The sequence below is a fragment of the Sinocyclocheilus grahami genome, unplaced genomic scaffold (genome assembly GCF_001515645.1).
Source record: "Sinocyclocheilus grahami isolate Dianchi unplaced genomic scaffold, SAMN03320097.WGS_v1.1 scaffold219.1, whole genome shotgun sequence".
Lineage (NCBI taxonomy): Eukaryota > Metazoa > Chordata > Actinopteri > Cypriniformes > Cyprinidae > Sinocyclocheilus > Sinocyclocheilus grahami.
In genome coordinates, this window is record NW_015505398.1 from 1,811,462 (window position 1) to 1,823,601 (window position 12,140).

Here is a 12,140-nt window from a genome sequence, read left to right on the forward strand (position 1 = left end):
AAAAGTGAAACAATAATGACGCACAAGACATTAAATATGCAAGTAAATTAAGCTGTATAAAATTACAACCTATAACGCACAAGTAAAAACACGCACAATAAAAAAAATATATACCTCTGTACTAATTAAACTCAATGGGGTTGTGTGTTTGCTTATTTACTGAACATCTAGCACAAAATAAATTAACGGTTTAAAACCAAAATACAAAATCACTGCAAGGCCATTTAATTACTGATACTGTAGCTCTTGTGCCAACAAGCCCAAATCTCTTATGCATGTTAATGGTGAAACTTTGATCACAACACTTGGAAGCTTTATTGCATTTTTTTTAACAATTACTTACAACTGTTCAGCAGAACTATAGTGTAATCATAGTGGTTTAACCATTTTTAGTTTTTAAACCATTTTAATACAATAAAAATGTAATACTACTTACAATATTGCAAGCTGATAGAAAGTTCGGCATTCACACCGAGTGTATAGCTATACTACATTCACACCGAGTGTATAGCTATACTACATTCACACCGAGTGTATAGCTATACTACATTCACACCGAGTGTATAGCTATACTACATTCACACCGAGTGTATAGCTATACTACATTCACACCGAGTGTATAGCTATACTACATTCACACCGAGTGTATAGCTATACTACATTCACACCGAGTGTATAGCTATACTACATTCACACCGAGTGTATAGCTATACTACATTCACACCGAGTGTATAGCTATACTACATTCACACCGAGTGTATAGCTATACTACATTCACACCGAGTGTATAGCTATACTACATTCACACCGAGTGTATAGCTATACTACATTCACACCGAGTGTATAGCTATACTACATTCACACCGAGTGTAGTAATTTGTGCTTATTAGTACGGTTGAACTGGATCATCGAAGGTCAGAAGCAAAGACATTGGTTAATAGAATGGGATTAAATACATAAATTATATTTGTGTAGTTTAACATTTCATTATTGCAGGTTTGCGTCATTCTGAGTTGCATTATTTTTATTCATTTTGAGGAATACTGAATCGGTGTTGTTGTTTTTTTTGTGAGTGAGATGAATTAATGCATATTCATATTTATTTTATAACTACAGTAACATCTGATTTCTCTCAACATGGGGACAGGAGAGCTGTCAATCAATAAATTGGAAAAAAAAGTAACTTGCGTTACTTATCTGAAAAAGTAACTCAGATATTCTCTTGTAAATTAAAAAGTAATGTGTTACTTTACTAGTTACTTGAAAAAAGTAATCGGATTACGTAACTCGGGTTACTTGTAATGAGTTACCCCCAACACTGCAGATATCTTACCAGAAAAGGACTTTGGTAGAAGTTGAAGTCACCGTTTAGAATATTACTTGAGTAAAAGTCTTAAAGTATGTGGTATTTATTGTACTTAAGAACGAAAAGTCTTTTTTAAATCTTAAACGTACTTAAGAATTGAAAGTAAAAGTACAAGTAAATGCAAAATGGAAAAGCAAATAAATATATATAAAAATGTTCATACACAGCTTGAGTAGCAAGATTGTGTTCAGTTTTAACTCTCTTCCATTTTGTATTTTTGGGAAAGAATACGAAGCACTTCATCCGGTACTTTCATTCCAACATAAAACATTTCTGGAATCTGCATCTGAAATAGCATTTAGATGTATTCACACAGTTTATGTATCTCAGAGGGGGCATGGATGCGGTTAAACTGCAGTTACAGATGCATAAATAGGCCTAATGTTTTGTTTTTAACATAAAACGTTGAATACTGATATCTGAAATAATTTAAAACATGAAAAAAATAGTCGAAATGTGAAATTAAAACCGCCAGTAGTAGGTGACAGCAAGTGACTGTTAATGAGTGAGTCAACCGATTCATTCAAACGACTGATTCATTCAGAAACAAAGCATTTGACTGTGCTCATGAGTGAATCACTGAATCATTTATTCAACCGATTCGTTCAAAAAGCTGTGAAAACAGTGCTGTGATCTTGTTTGGAAAATTGAGCAAAACAAGCAATATTATGTCTAAAATATAAGTGCTTTACTGAACTTGTATAAAATGATTATTAAATGTGTTCATGCTGCTATCTGCAGAAAAACTGTACTCTTTGTGTGATATAGATCTATATCTATATGTTAACTATATTAAATTATATAAATAGCATACAGAAACATTTTTGCCGTCTACAATTTAGAATGCCTTGAATTTTGAGTTTTAAATCAACGTGTGTGCAACTCTGTGCGTGATTTGGTGATATAGCCTACTTGATAATTATCACAGACGATGCTGTATCACACACACCAGACTCGACTTGAGTGGAAAATGAATCATCCGTGGTTGTGCATGCACTTGTTTGCACATGAGCATGAGTATTGATATACACAGACAAATTAAACTAAAAACAGCTTTTTATTTCTTGGTTTATACTGATTCCATTTGAAAATAATAACTTAAAATTCTAGCTTTCTTGGGTTGAATTTCCACATACCTGAAGGACTATCTTAGAACAAAGGGAGTGTTACATGCTCATCCATATAATCCTTATTAAAGGATTTGACAATCAGATAGGATTGTAAACCATTTATAACAATAGATCAAGATAATTAAAAATAGTATAACTTTGTTTCAGTGTTGAGTGTATCAAGGGTAGGAAGAAAATGAAGACTATAAATATATTTGTCCTCAGTTCTTACAAAAGACCATCTCACCAGTAACCCACGATTTAAGGACAATGATCGTTTTAAAACCATGATATCCACTAATACGGTTAAAAAAAAAAAAAAAAAGTGTATCACAATAGATCAAGATAATTAAAAATAGTATAACTTTGTTTCAGTGTTGAGTGTATCAAGGGTAGGAAGAAAATGAAGACTATAAATATATTTGTCCTCAGTTCTTACAAAAGACCATCTCACCAGTAACCCACGATTTAAGGACAATGATCGTTTTAAAACCATGATATCCACTAATACGGTTAAAAAAAAAAAAAAAAAAGTGTATCTATAATTGGGATTATATGATTTTGTTATGAGCAACATGACTATGAAAACCACCCCTAGTGTTCAAGGGAAAATTGATTAAAAAAAAGATTTAAACAATTTAAACAAAACAATAAAAAGCATATAAAAATTCCCAAACATATGCAAACACACAAAAGTTCCTGAGAAAATGAATGTGCAACTTCATGTCACATTTCAACAGTTTCACTTAAAATCACACTCTTAAAATCCATTCCAGACCACTTCTAAAAAAAAATTAGATTTGTTGACTTAAGACCTGGTCTGGAGGAAGTTCAATAAGGCTTATTGGACAGGAAACTCTGTAGCATCTGGAGAGATGGACCAGGAGCCCACTGAGGAACCATGTGACCTGCACCCTGGAAGAGCAGAGTTGTATGTCATGCTTTAGTACATGTAAGCTTTCACCATTTAGCCAGAATGTCTAACTGATCAGAGCCAGTCATATGAATCTCTATTAGACGCAAACAGCAGCTGCACATCAATAGATCTCATGGAGGCTGTAACAAAGAAAAGTATAACTACACCTTGGAAAAGTGCAAAACAGGTTACATGGATGCCTGAAACGTACCTTGACTGTGAGGAAAGTGATGTTGCCAAATTGCTGGTAGAATCCAGCAATCTGTTTCTCATAAATCCAGGGTTGGTATTGTGTGCTCGCCTTGAAGAAGAAGAAAAACCCAACATTAAACTTAGAAGGTGCTATAAATTCTGCAGAACATCACATCTCACAGAACATACAGTAGATCTTACTTTCTGTCCAAGCTGCTCAACAAACCACTGGTCCCCAAGAAAGTTACAAGCCATATCGGTATCTCCATTATAGACCAACGCTCTCAGACCCAAAGCCAGCAGCTTCTCATAGACATCCTTCACAGTTTCGTAAATGGTGTGATACTGTCTTCCCACAGCATCGCTGCATAAAAAGGAAGAACTCAGGAAGAGCTACACACGTGTTCACGAACTCACACACGCGTTCGCGTTCGCGCACACACACACAGTAAGTGAGGACAGGTATCCGTTTACCTGCATATGTCCCATGGTGGTAGTACATCAGGAATGTGCAGCGCCTTCCTCACATCTCCTCGGTTAAGCCAGTTCATCTGAGCAGTACTGTTGATGCATGGAGGCACTCCCTGAACATTTGGAGTATTTCCTACTGACTGAACAAACAAAAGAAAGTACATTTCCCCTTTGTTCTATCAAGTTTATCAAAGTGGATTGGAAGGCTGCATGATTAGATCGAACAAGACTCACCTTATTAGCTTCCCAATGCTTCCTGAAGTTTCTGAAAAGATGCATCATGGCTCTCTGAGATGTGATGCCTCCAGCACAGTCAAGATACAGCGCATATGTATTCAACCCAGAGTTATAGACTATATTAAATGCATGTGACACCTGCAACAGACAAAAGTCTAGTCACCTTAAATAATGGCAAGGCTGTACATGAGTTGCAAGCACGTGTGGATGCATTCAAGTTACCATATCCGAGCAGGACTCTTTAGAATTGTTGTAGAAATTACAGACTCCATTTTGACAGCAGTTGTCATTCAGATCCTTCCACAGCCTTCAAGCAAAATAGTGTTTGAAAACAAAAAAACATTTATCAAAATATTCATTGTCAGTATTGCAATAAACATAAACATGAGTGGCCAGTAAGTGATTTAGCTTACTGTTCTCCAAACAGGCCATGATAGTTGCCAAAGTAGATTAGTGATTGGTCATTTAGTGCAAAGCTACTAATGCCATTTCCCACAGCAAAGCCCTGCAAACATATAAGAGATACAACAGATCTTCAAATGTTAGTAAACAAGTACACAACATAAGTTACATTTTATACACTACATTTGAATAAATTACACTTTTAAAATGAAATGAGCATAATAAACCTACCTTAAAGTTCACTTTAAGTTGACCTCCAGTGGCAACTCTCAGACTGAGTGTTGGTGCGTAGATGCCTCCATAACTCTCACCAAAAATGAAAAACTCATTCTGGGTGAAATTTGGGAACTTGATGAAAAAACTTTGCAATGCCAGGTAGTTGTTATTTGCCACCTAAAGAAAATACACATTAAGGCTTTAAAAAGTCTGTCTTTATAGGCTACGAATGTCTATGAATGTTTGGACGCTTACCTCATCATCATCTGTTTGATATTTCTGGTCATCTGAATAGGAATAACCCACTCCAGCAGGCGATTCAAGATAAAGAACATTGGCGATTTTATTCCAGCTGAATTCGTTCTCATAAAGTGTGGCTCCATTATCATTGACCTAAGGACACACAGATCAAACACAATGTTTATTGAGATATTTATGCTTTTGTGTTGTACAGAAAAGCAATTTAGAACGTCAATGACTGAAATTACATGAATGTTTTTCACTCTCTAATCTCTTTTGTTCTTGGCTCTTTAAGATTAAACCAGCAATGCATTGTAAACACTTGTTATTCCTTTTTTTTTTTTTTTAAAGACAACCATCAACATACATGAAAGGGGCCATTCTCTGATAGAAACCCATCCAAAGAGCTGCATCCTGGCCCTCCATTCAGCCACAGCACGACTGGATCCTTGAGCGGGTCCCTCTGAGACGTGACAAACCTGTAACATATACACACTCTCTTTAATACAATAATGAATACACAAAACAATCATAATGTGTTACTGAAGAGACTCAAACTATAGTACATTCAAATGAGAGGAAGGTCTATTTACACAATACTGCTAGTACTCACAATAACTAATATATATATACAGTGTGTGTATATATATATATATACAGTGTGTGTGTATATGTGTATATATATATATATATATATATATACACACACACACACACACACACACACACACACAGTTTAACAATTACACATTAACAAAATGTAATACAACGCTATTCTAGACAAGAACCATACCATGGTATATGAATATTGTAATATACACTACAGTGTCATCACCAGTGTTGGGGGTAACTCATTACAAGTAACGTGAGTTACGTAATCAGATTACTTTTTTCAAGTAACTAGTAAAGTAACACATTGCTTTTTTAATTTACAAGAAAATATCTGAGTTACTTTTTCAAAAAAGTAATGCCAGTTACTTTGTTTTCCCCATGTATTGACTGACAGCTCTCCTGTCCCCATGTTGAGAGAAATCAGGAGTACAGAGGTGTTGTGTGCGCTGTGTGAACATGATGTAGTTCTAGACTAAATGCGAATGTGCATTAATTCATCCCACTCACAAAAAAACAGATTTAGTATTCAAAATGAATTCAAACAGTGAAATGCAAACTCAGAGTATGACGCAAACCTGCAATAATTAAATGTTAAATAACACAAATGTATTTAATCCCATTTTATTAACCAACGTCTTTGCTGCTGACCTTTGCTGATCCAGTTCAACCGTACTAATAAGCACAAATGACTTTAGAGAAACTAACAATTGTGCTTCATTGTTTTTTTTATTGCTGAAGAGTGTTTCTTCTCCTGCGTTCTACTGTACAGACGGGAATTTACTTTTGCTTCAGCCTGAGGTTTATTCATTACACTTTTTGTTGTTAAAGGGCTTTTATATTTGCTAGAAATAGAACTTCTTATATTAAAAACAATCAAGCCCTGCTTACATTTAAAAAGTAACGCAAAAGTAACGAGAAAGTAATGTAACGCATTACTTTCCATAAAAAGTAACTAATTACCGTAATTAGTTACTTTTTTTAAGGGAGTAACGCAATATTGTAACGCATTACTTTCCATAAAAAGTAACTAATTACCGTAATTAGTTACTTTTTTTAAGGGAGTAACGCAATATTGTAATGCATTACTTTTAAAAGTAACTTTCCCCAACACGGATCACAACAATACCTCACAGGACTATGATGACGTCGCCAAAATAAAAAAACATACAAAAAAATGATTATTTAAATAACTTTAAATATAAAATAAATAAATAAAAGGATTAAAATGTCGCATGTTGGATTTAAAACGTCTTCGTTTTTCATTCGGCGTGAATGCGGAAACGCCATTTGCCTAAATAGTAACGTTATCCTCCTCACAAACAATACATGCTGCATATTCTCATGCTGATAACTCACCAATAATGCAAAAACTTGCCAGAACTGGCCTTTAGATAGCCTGACCACTGGCGGTAATTGGGTTTGAAAGACATGCCCGGCAGATCCAGCACCTCATCTGGATCATACACGCCGCTCGCGACATGCTCAGACACGGACAGAAGACAGAAGAAGACACGCAGAGAAAACATTTCACACAGCCTGATGGACATGAACCTGTACACACGGCTTGAAGACTCCAGCGACCCTAGGGTTCGCGTTGCCCTTTCTCTGCCTGTCATATGACTTTAACAGTCGTCAGGTGATGCGGACAAACTAGCCTCCGCCCATCTAACCAGACTCTCTCTCGCTGTATGCGTGTCACCTTCTTGTTCTGCTTTTCCTTCAGATGATTATTATAATCAGATTAAGGATCATCATAGCAGATTCATTCAAATGACTTTGCTGGATCAGCTAGGTAGGAAAAATACAGAAGAGCAAATGTAGACCTATGCATAAAATAGAATTGGTTTTTAAATTAACTTTAACAAATGCTCGAAAGTGCAGACAGACTGCAATATCTAACCCTCATTAACAAAACCAGAGATTTGAAAAAGATTTATGCTGAAAAATAAATTAGACCTCTTTTACAGATATGTTAAACACATTTTAAAATTCCTTTCAAATTTGCTACATTTTAAAGAATTGTTATAGAATAATATTGATTGATGTACTCGTAGCTTAAAACAGTACTTTAATTGCAGATATGTTACTGCATTTATCCAAAACATGCAAATGAAAAGGGACAGGTATCAGTATGCATGATGGCTTCTTCATACACAGCATGTTTTTAATTGTTATATTCTTATCAAAGGTTTACTGTTTTAATTCAATAAAACCTGAATTGTTTTTTTAAATAGACCTTCCTTTCAAATCCCAATGCATTTCCAAAGAAATCATCTGTTAATTAAGTGCAGTACACTTTTTGTCAACGGCAATGTTTAAATTGCTTTTTCAATACAATATTGTATAGTTGAACAAGATGAACAATATTTAGAATTCATACAGCCAAACTGACCAAGCATGACTGGATAGGATACTTACACCAAAAAGTCTTTCAGACATTTTTACAGCTTGGTAGTTGGATGAATTCGGTTCCTAATAAAGTCATCAGTAAAACACAATAAATCTAATTCATCCTCAAGAAGTGCTGCAGAAGATATTTGGAAAAACCCATCATGCCCTTGGCCTAAATGACAAGCATGAGTCTTTAGGTGTACTTAATGTTACTACTTTAAACCTATCCTTCATTTTGTGGCCAACCATTTACTTTTTCTGTGTATTTAAATATTTTTATTCTTTTTAAGTTGCATGCATGAGAGTTTAACTGCATCTTGCAGTTGAAGAACAAAAAAAAAAAGGTTGACAATGGAGCACCAAAGCAGTTTGCTGATTTCTCAGGGAACATCCCTTTAGTGATTGCACTGAAACAGTAAAACATACAATAATACACGATTGTGCAAAAGCAAACATGCATCTAGTGTTACTGATTAAATCCATGAGGAATTTTCATATGTAGGCATTATTGAGAATTGGAGCGTGTGGTACAAAAAGGGGTTACCAGCACACCACAACTGTGACTTGCACAATTAAACTGTTAGGAGAATGGTTTAATGGAACCAATAAATTCTCATTCTCACACTTCAGTACCAGAATTTCTCCCCTAAAACTAAATAAACACAAAATAATTATTGAGTTTTCAGTTAACCATCTCACTCACTCAAGTACCAGTGAACTAATAAAATCAGAGATAATTGCACCCTTGGCCTAAGCAACAATTTCATGAAAAACACATTCAGAAGATGTGGCTAAAACAACAATGCATTAAATGAAAATAAAAACCATTCATCAAGTATTTTTTGAAATACAGTTTAAATAATGATCATTTTATGTCACTTCTGATCTAAAGTCACACTCTCTCACACACACACACAAGATCTTATGGAACTGTAGAATTACATGTTTAGCAGTGCAAGTCATCAAGAAAAAAAGTTTGCAATAAGATTCTAAGGGTAAACATTATGAACACTGACCACATTTGCAATGTCAAGCATATAAGGCCTTCATAAAATCAGTTTCTTAAAAAAAACATAAAAATTAAAAAAGAGAATGGACAAAAAACAATTACATTTCAAAAGAAAGAGGCTATATTTGGAAGATCTAACACTGGAGGATTTAACACAATGTCCATATCCATTCAGAAAATAGTGACGTATAGTGTCCTTCACAGGGGTCCTCCATTCACAAACAGCCAGAGCAGAGAGCTTGATGCTGCATGCAGGTGGATGATCCACTACATCAAGAGGTACAAACTTCTGTGGGACTGCTGCACTTTACAATAGGAGAAATTTGCAACAGTCTCCTGAAGACTGGATAGAGGTCAGTGGTAGACGTGATTTGGACAGGCTTCTTTCCCTTGTTTTTAATTGGTCTCTATTGGTTCACAGCCCAATATTCATGAGGTCACAACAACTCGTCTATGGGCTGCTGGGATGATTGATGATATCTTGGTAGATGGCCTTTGTGGTCGTCTGGCCAAAGATGAAAGCACCAATCGTAACCATAACAACCCCATAGGCCACCATTCCCTTCCAACTATAGAGAAATAAATAGGTCATCAGTTTTATCTTTGAATACACAAGTCTTTAGGCATTGCTGAATATTGTTTATAAAGATAATTCACCCAAAAATGACAATTTTGTCACCCTTTACTCACCTTCACATCATTCCTAACCCATAAGACTTTCTTTCATCCTCGAAACACAAGTGAAGATATTTTTAATGAAACCTGAGCGACTGCTGTCCCTCCATTGAAAGTCCATTCCACCAAAACTGACACTTCAAAAAGTTCATGTAAATGTAACCCATGTGAATCAAGCAGTTTAATCCAAGGCTTCTGACTGCTATATATAATAAACCAATTTCGTTTAGGCTTTTGTTCACTTATTACTATTGATCAAAACACATACAGCAGAAGCTCAAACGTCAATCGTACGACCAACAGCATTGATGTGCTGTATGTATATGCGTTGTTCAATATGTGTAGATGTTTGTAAGCCTAAATTAATTGTTTATCTTAAAAAAAGATGGAGTCTCTTCAGAAGAGTTGCTTTATTAAAGTGAAATCGTTTTTTTTTTTTAACAATGTCTTTTACAGTAACTTTTTGAAGCATCATTTGGTGAAATGATCTTAAAGACAGAAATCTCTCAAGTTTCATTAACAATTTCTTCCTTTGCATTTTGGACATGACCAAATGTATCTTATAAGTTTAAAATGACATGAGGGTGATTCATTAATGATTATTTTTTGGGTGAACTTTCCCTTTAATAAGTAATAAATGAGTTTACCTGGTTGATCTGACATCATGCTCTGAAAGCTTTGCCTGAATCAAGCACAACCCTATAGACAAGCATTAGAAGAATAAATGCAGTCACTGTTTGTAAAAACACTGACGTGATAGAAGCAAAAAGTAAAGTCTAAGAACAATTTAACTGTAATACCTGGAAACACAAAAATGAAGCATGCAGCCAAACCACCAATTAGTGAAATCACTCGTCCGATATCAGGAATGAAGAGAGCAAGAATTAATGTGAGACAAAACCAGACGACTGTCTGCAGTATTCTCCGTCTCCGTTCCCTGGCCACATCTGTCTCCACCTCCTCTCCTTTAAAACGCAACCACAAACCTTCCAGCACTGCCCTAAAGCACAAACAAATACACATACTTTCTTTAGATTTGACAATAAATGTGTCTTTCATAGACACACACCTATAGACCATAAAGCCTGTTACCTTCCACAGAAGTGCAGGATTGGATATGAGGTAACAACACAGATGATGATGAAGGCTCGAGCAATGGCCACCGCAATGTCATCAGATGGATATGACATCAAAACATCCTGGCTTACGCTTGAGCCAAATGACAGGAAGCCACAGACACCTGCGGAGAAAAAACAAGCCCAAACATTCCACAATCAGTTCATATTGGCATGAATGCTGCAGTCTGCTTTATCATTAGAATATTTCAGCAAATTCAAAATATGCACACCTGTGCCTGTATACACAAAGAGGCAGATGATCACGCTGACTGTAACAACTGCCCACCAGGGCCGGATTTCTGGCTTCTTCATGCTGTTGAAAACTGGAACGCTACTGACATGACACTGGGAAAACGAAAGTGAGGAGAATGATCGAGTTCGATCTAGCAAGATTTCAAAAGTAGTGAATTCAGACATGTCCTTGGCTAAGAAAGATATGCTACTTTTATGAATACTTTCATACAAGGATGCATCAGATTAGTCAAATGTGCCATTACAGACATTAATAACATTACAAATGATTTCTATTTCACATGAATAGTAAAGTTCACACACCTGGAAACCAAAGCAGATTGTGGGCATGGCATTGAACACATCGGTCCAGGATGCAGGGCTGAAAGACAACAAACATCACATTACAGTAGTGATCACAATCTCTTCTGTAATGTGTAACTCAAATAACTTTTTAAAATGTACTTCTGACCTGACTGGGATGATTCCTGGAGAAACGTCTTTGTCGGGCCAGATGTATTTGACGATGATTATGATTGTCACATACCAGGTGCCGATAACACTCAGGGTGCTACAGATTAATCAGTACAAATGTGCATGTATGATTTAACCAGCAAATACTCAGAAACATCTTGGATAATCAAAAGTGCAATTTAAGCAAAAACATTTGCACTAGTCACAGCTGTGACATAACACTGCACTGCATAAAACAATAACTTAGTTAAACAATATAGGAAGAAAAACAAGACGTTTCTACCTGGCATACTTCTGGAAGCCAATCTCTTTGGGTATAGATAGAGGAAGTATGATCAGCACTGAGGTCAAAGTGATGGTGAACTTGCGATCTGTGTACCAGTGCGAACTAATCATCTTCTCCGACTCATGATTTATTGCGCCAATCACTGTAGGAAGAACGACAGGAAATGAGACTACTCTCTTTAGACTATTTTGACAT

The 12,140-nt window shown here is 35.7% G+C and overlaps 2 protein-coding genes across 2 annotated transcripts; both read right to left on the bottom strand.

Moving 5' to 3' along the window:
* Window positions 1-2,815: 2,815 nt before the first annotated feature.
* On the bottom strand, window positions 2,816-7,416 carry LOC107596457 (lysosomal protective protein-like). Its single transcript, XM_016287192.1, has 11 exons — window positions 7,118-7,416; window positions 5,517-5,628; window positions 5,165-5,302; window positions 4,925-5,086; window positions 4,705-4,796; window positions 4,514-4,598; window positions 4,289-4,429; window positions 4,058-4,194; window positions 3,785-3,947; window positions 3,603-3,692; window positions 2,816-3,390 (listed from the first exon to the last, which is right to left on the bottom strand). The coding sequence occupies exons 1-11, from the start codon at window positions 7,375-7,377 to the stop codon at window positions 3,307-3,309; spliced, it is 1,464 nt and encodes a 487-aa protein (XP_016142678.1). The 5' UTR covers window positions 7,378-7,416; the 3' UTR covers window positions 2,816-3,306.
* Window positions 7,417-8,516: 1,100 nt separating this feature from the next.
* LOC107596458 (putative sodium-coupled neutral amino acid transporter 7) lies at window positions 8,517-12,087 on the bottom strand. The gene is made up of 8 exons (XM_016287194.1): window positions 11,943-12,087; window positions 11,658-11,756; window positions 11,510-11,567; window positions 11,185-11,299; window positions 10,929-11,076; window positions 10,637-10,836; window positions 10,484-10,535; window positions 8,517-9,730 (listed from the first exon to the last, which is right to left on the bottom strand). The coding sequence occupies exons 1-8, from the start codon at window positions 12,053-12,055 to the stop codon at window positions 9,613-9,615; spliced, it is 903 nt and encodes a 300-aa protein (XP_016142680.1). The 5' UTR covers window positions 12,056-12,087; the 3' UTR covers window positions 8,517-9,612.
* Window positions 12,088-12,140: the final 53 nt, after the last annotated feature.

Bases quoted from the DNA above. Each gene is read 5' to 3' on its own strand.
- LOC107596458 (XM_016287194.1), bottom strand. From the start codon at position 12,055: ATGATTAGTTCGCACTGGTACACAGATCGCAAGTTCACCATCACTTTG. The intron at 11,077-11,184 runs GTGTGCATATTT...TTTTCTCCGCAG, and splicing joins CTTTGTGTATACAGGCACAG to GTGTCTGTGGCTTCCTGTCA. The intron at 10,536-10,636 runs GTATTACAGTTA...GCTTGTCTATAG, and splicing joins CTTCATTTTTGTGTTTCCAG to GGTTGTGCTTGATTCAGGCA.
- LOC107596457 (XM_016287192.1), bottom strand. From the start codon at position 7,377: ATGACAGGCAGAGAAAGGGCAACGCGAACCCTAGGGTCGCTGGAGTCT. The intron at 5,629-7,117 runs GTGAGTTATCAG...TATATGTTACAG, and splicing joins GGCAAGTTTTTGCATTATTG to GTTTGTCACGTCTCAGAGGG. The intron at 4,797-4,924 runs GTAGGTTTATTA...ATATGTTTGCAG, and splicing joins AACTTAAAGTGAACTTTAAG to GGCTTTGCTGTGGGAAATGG.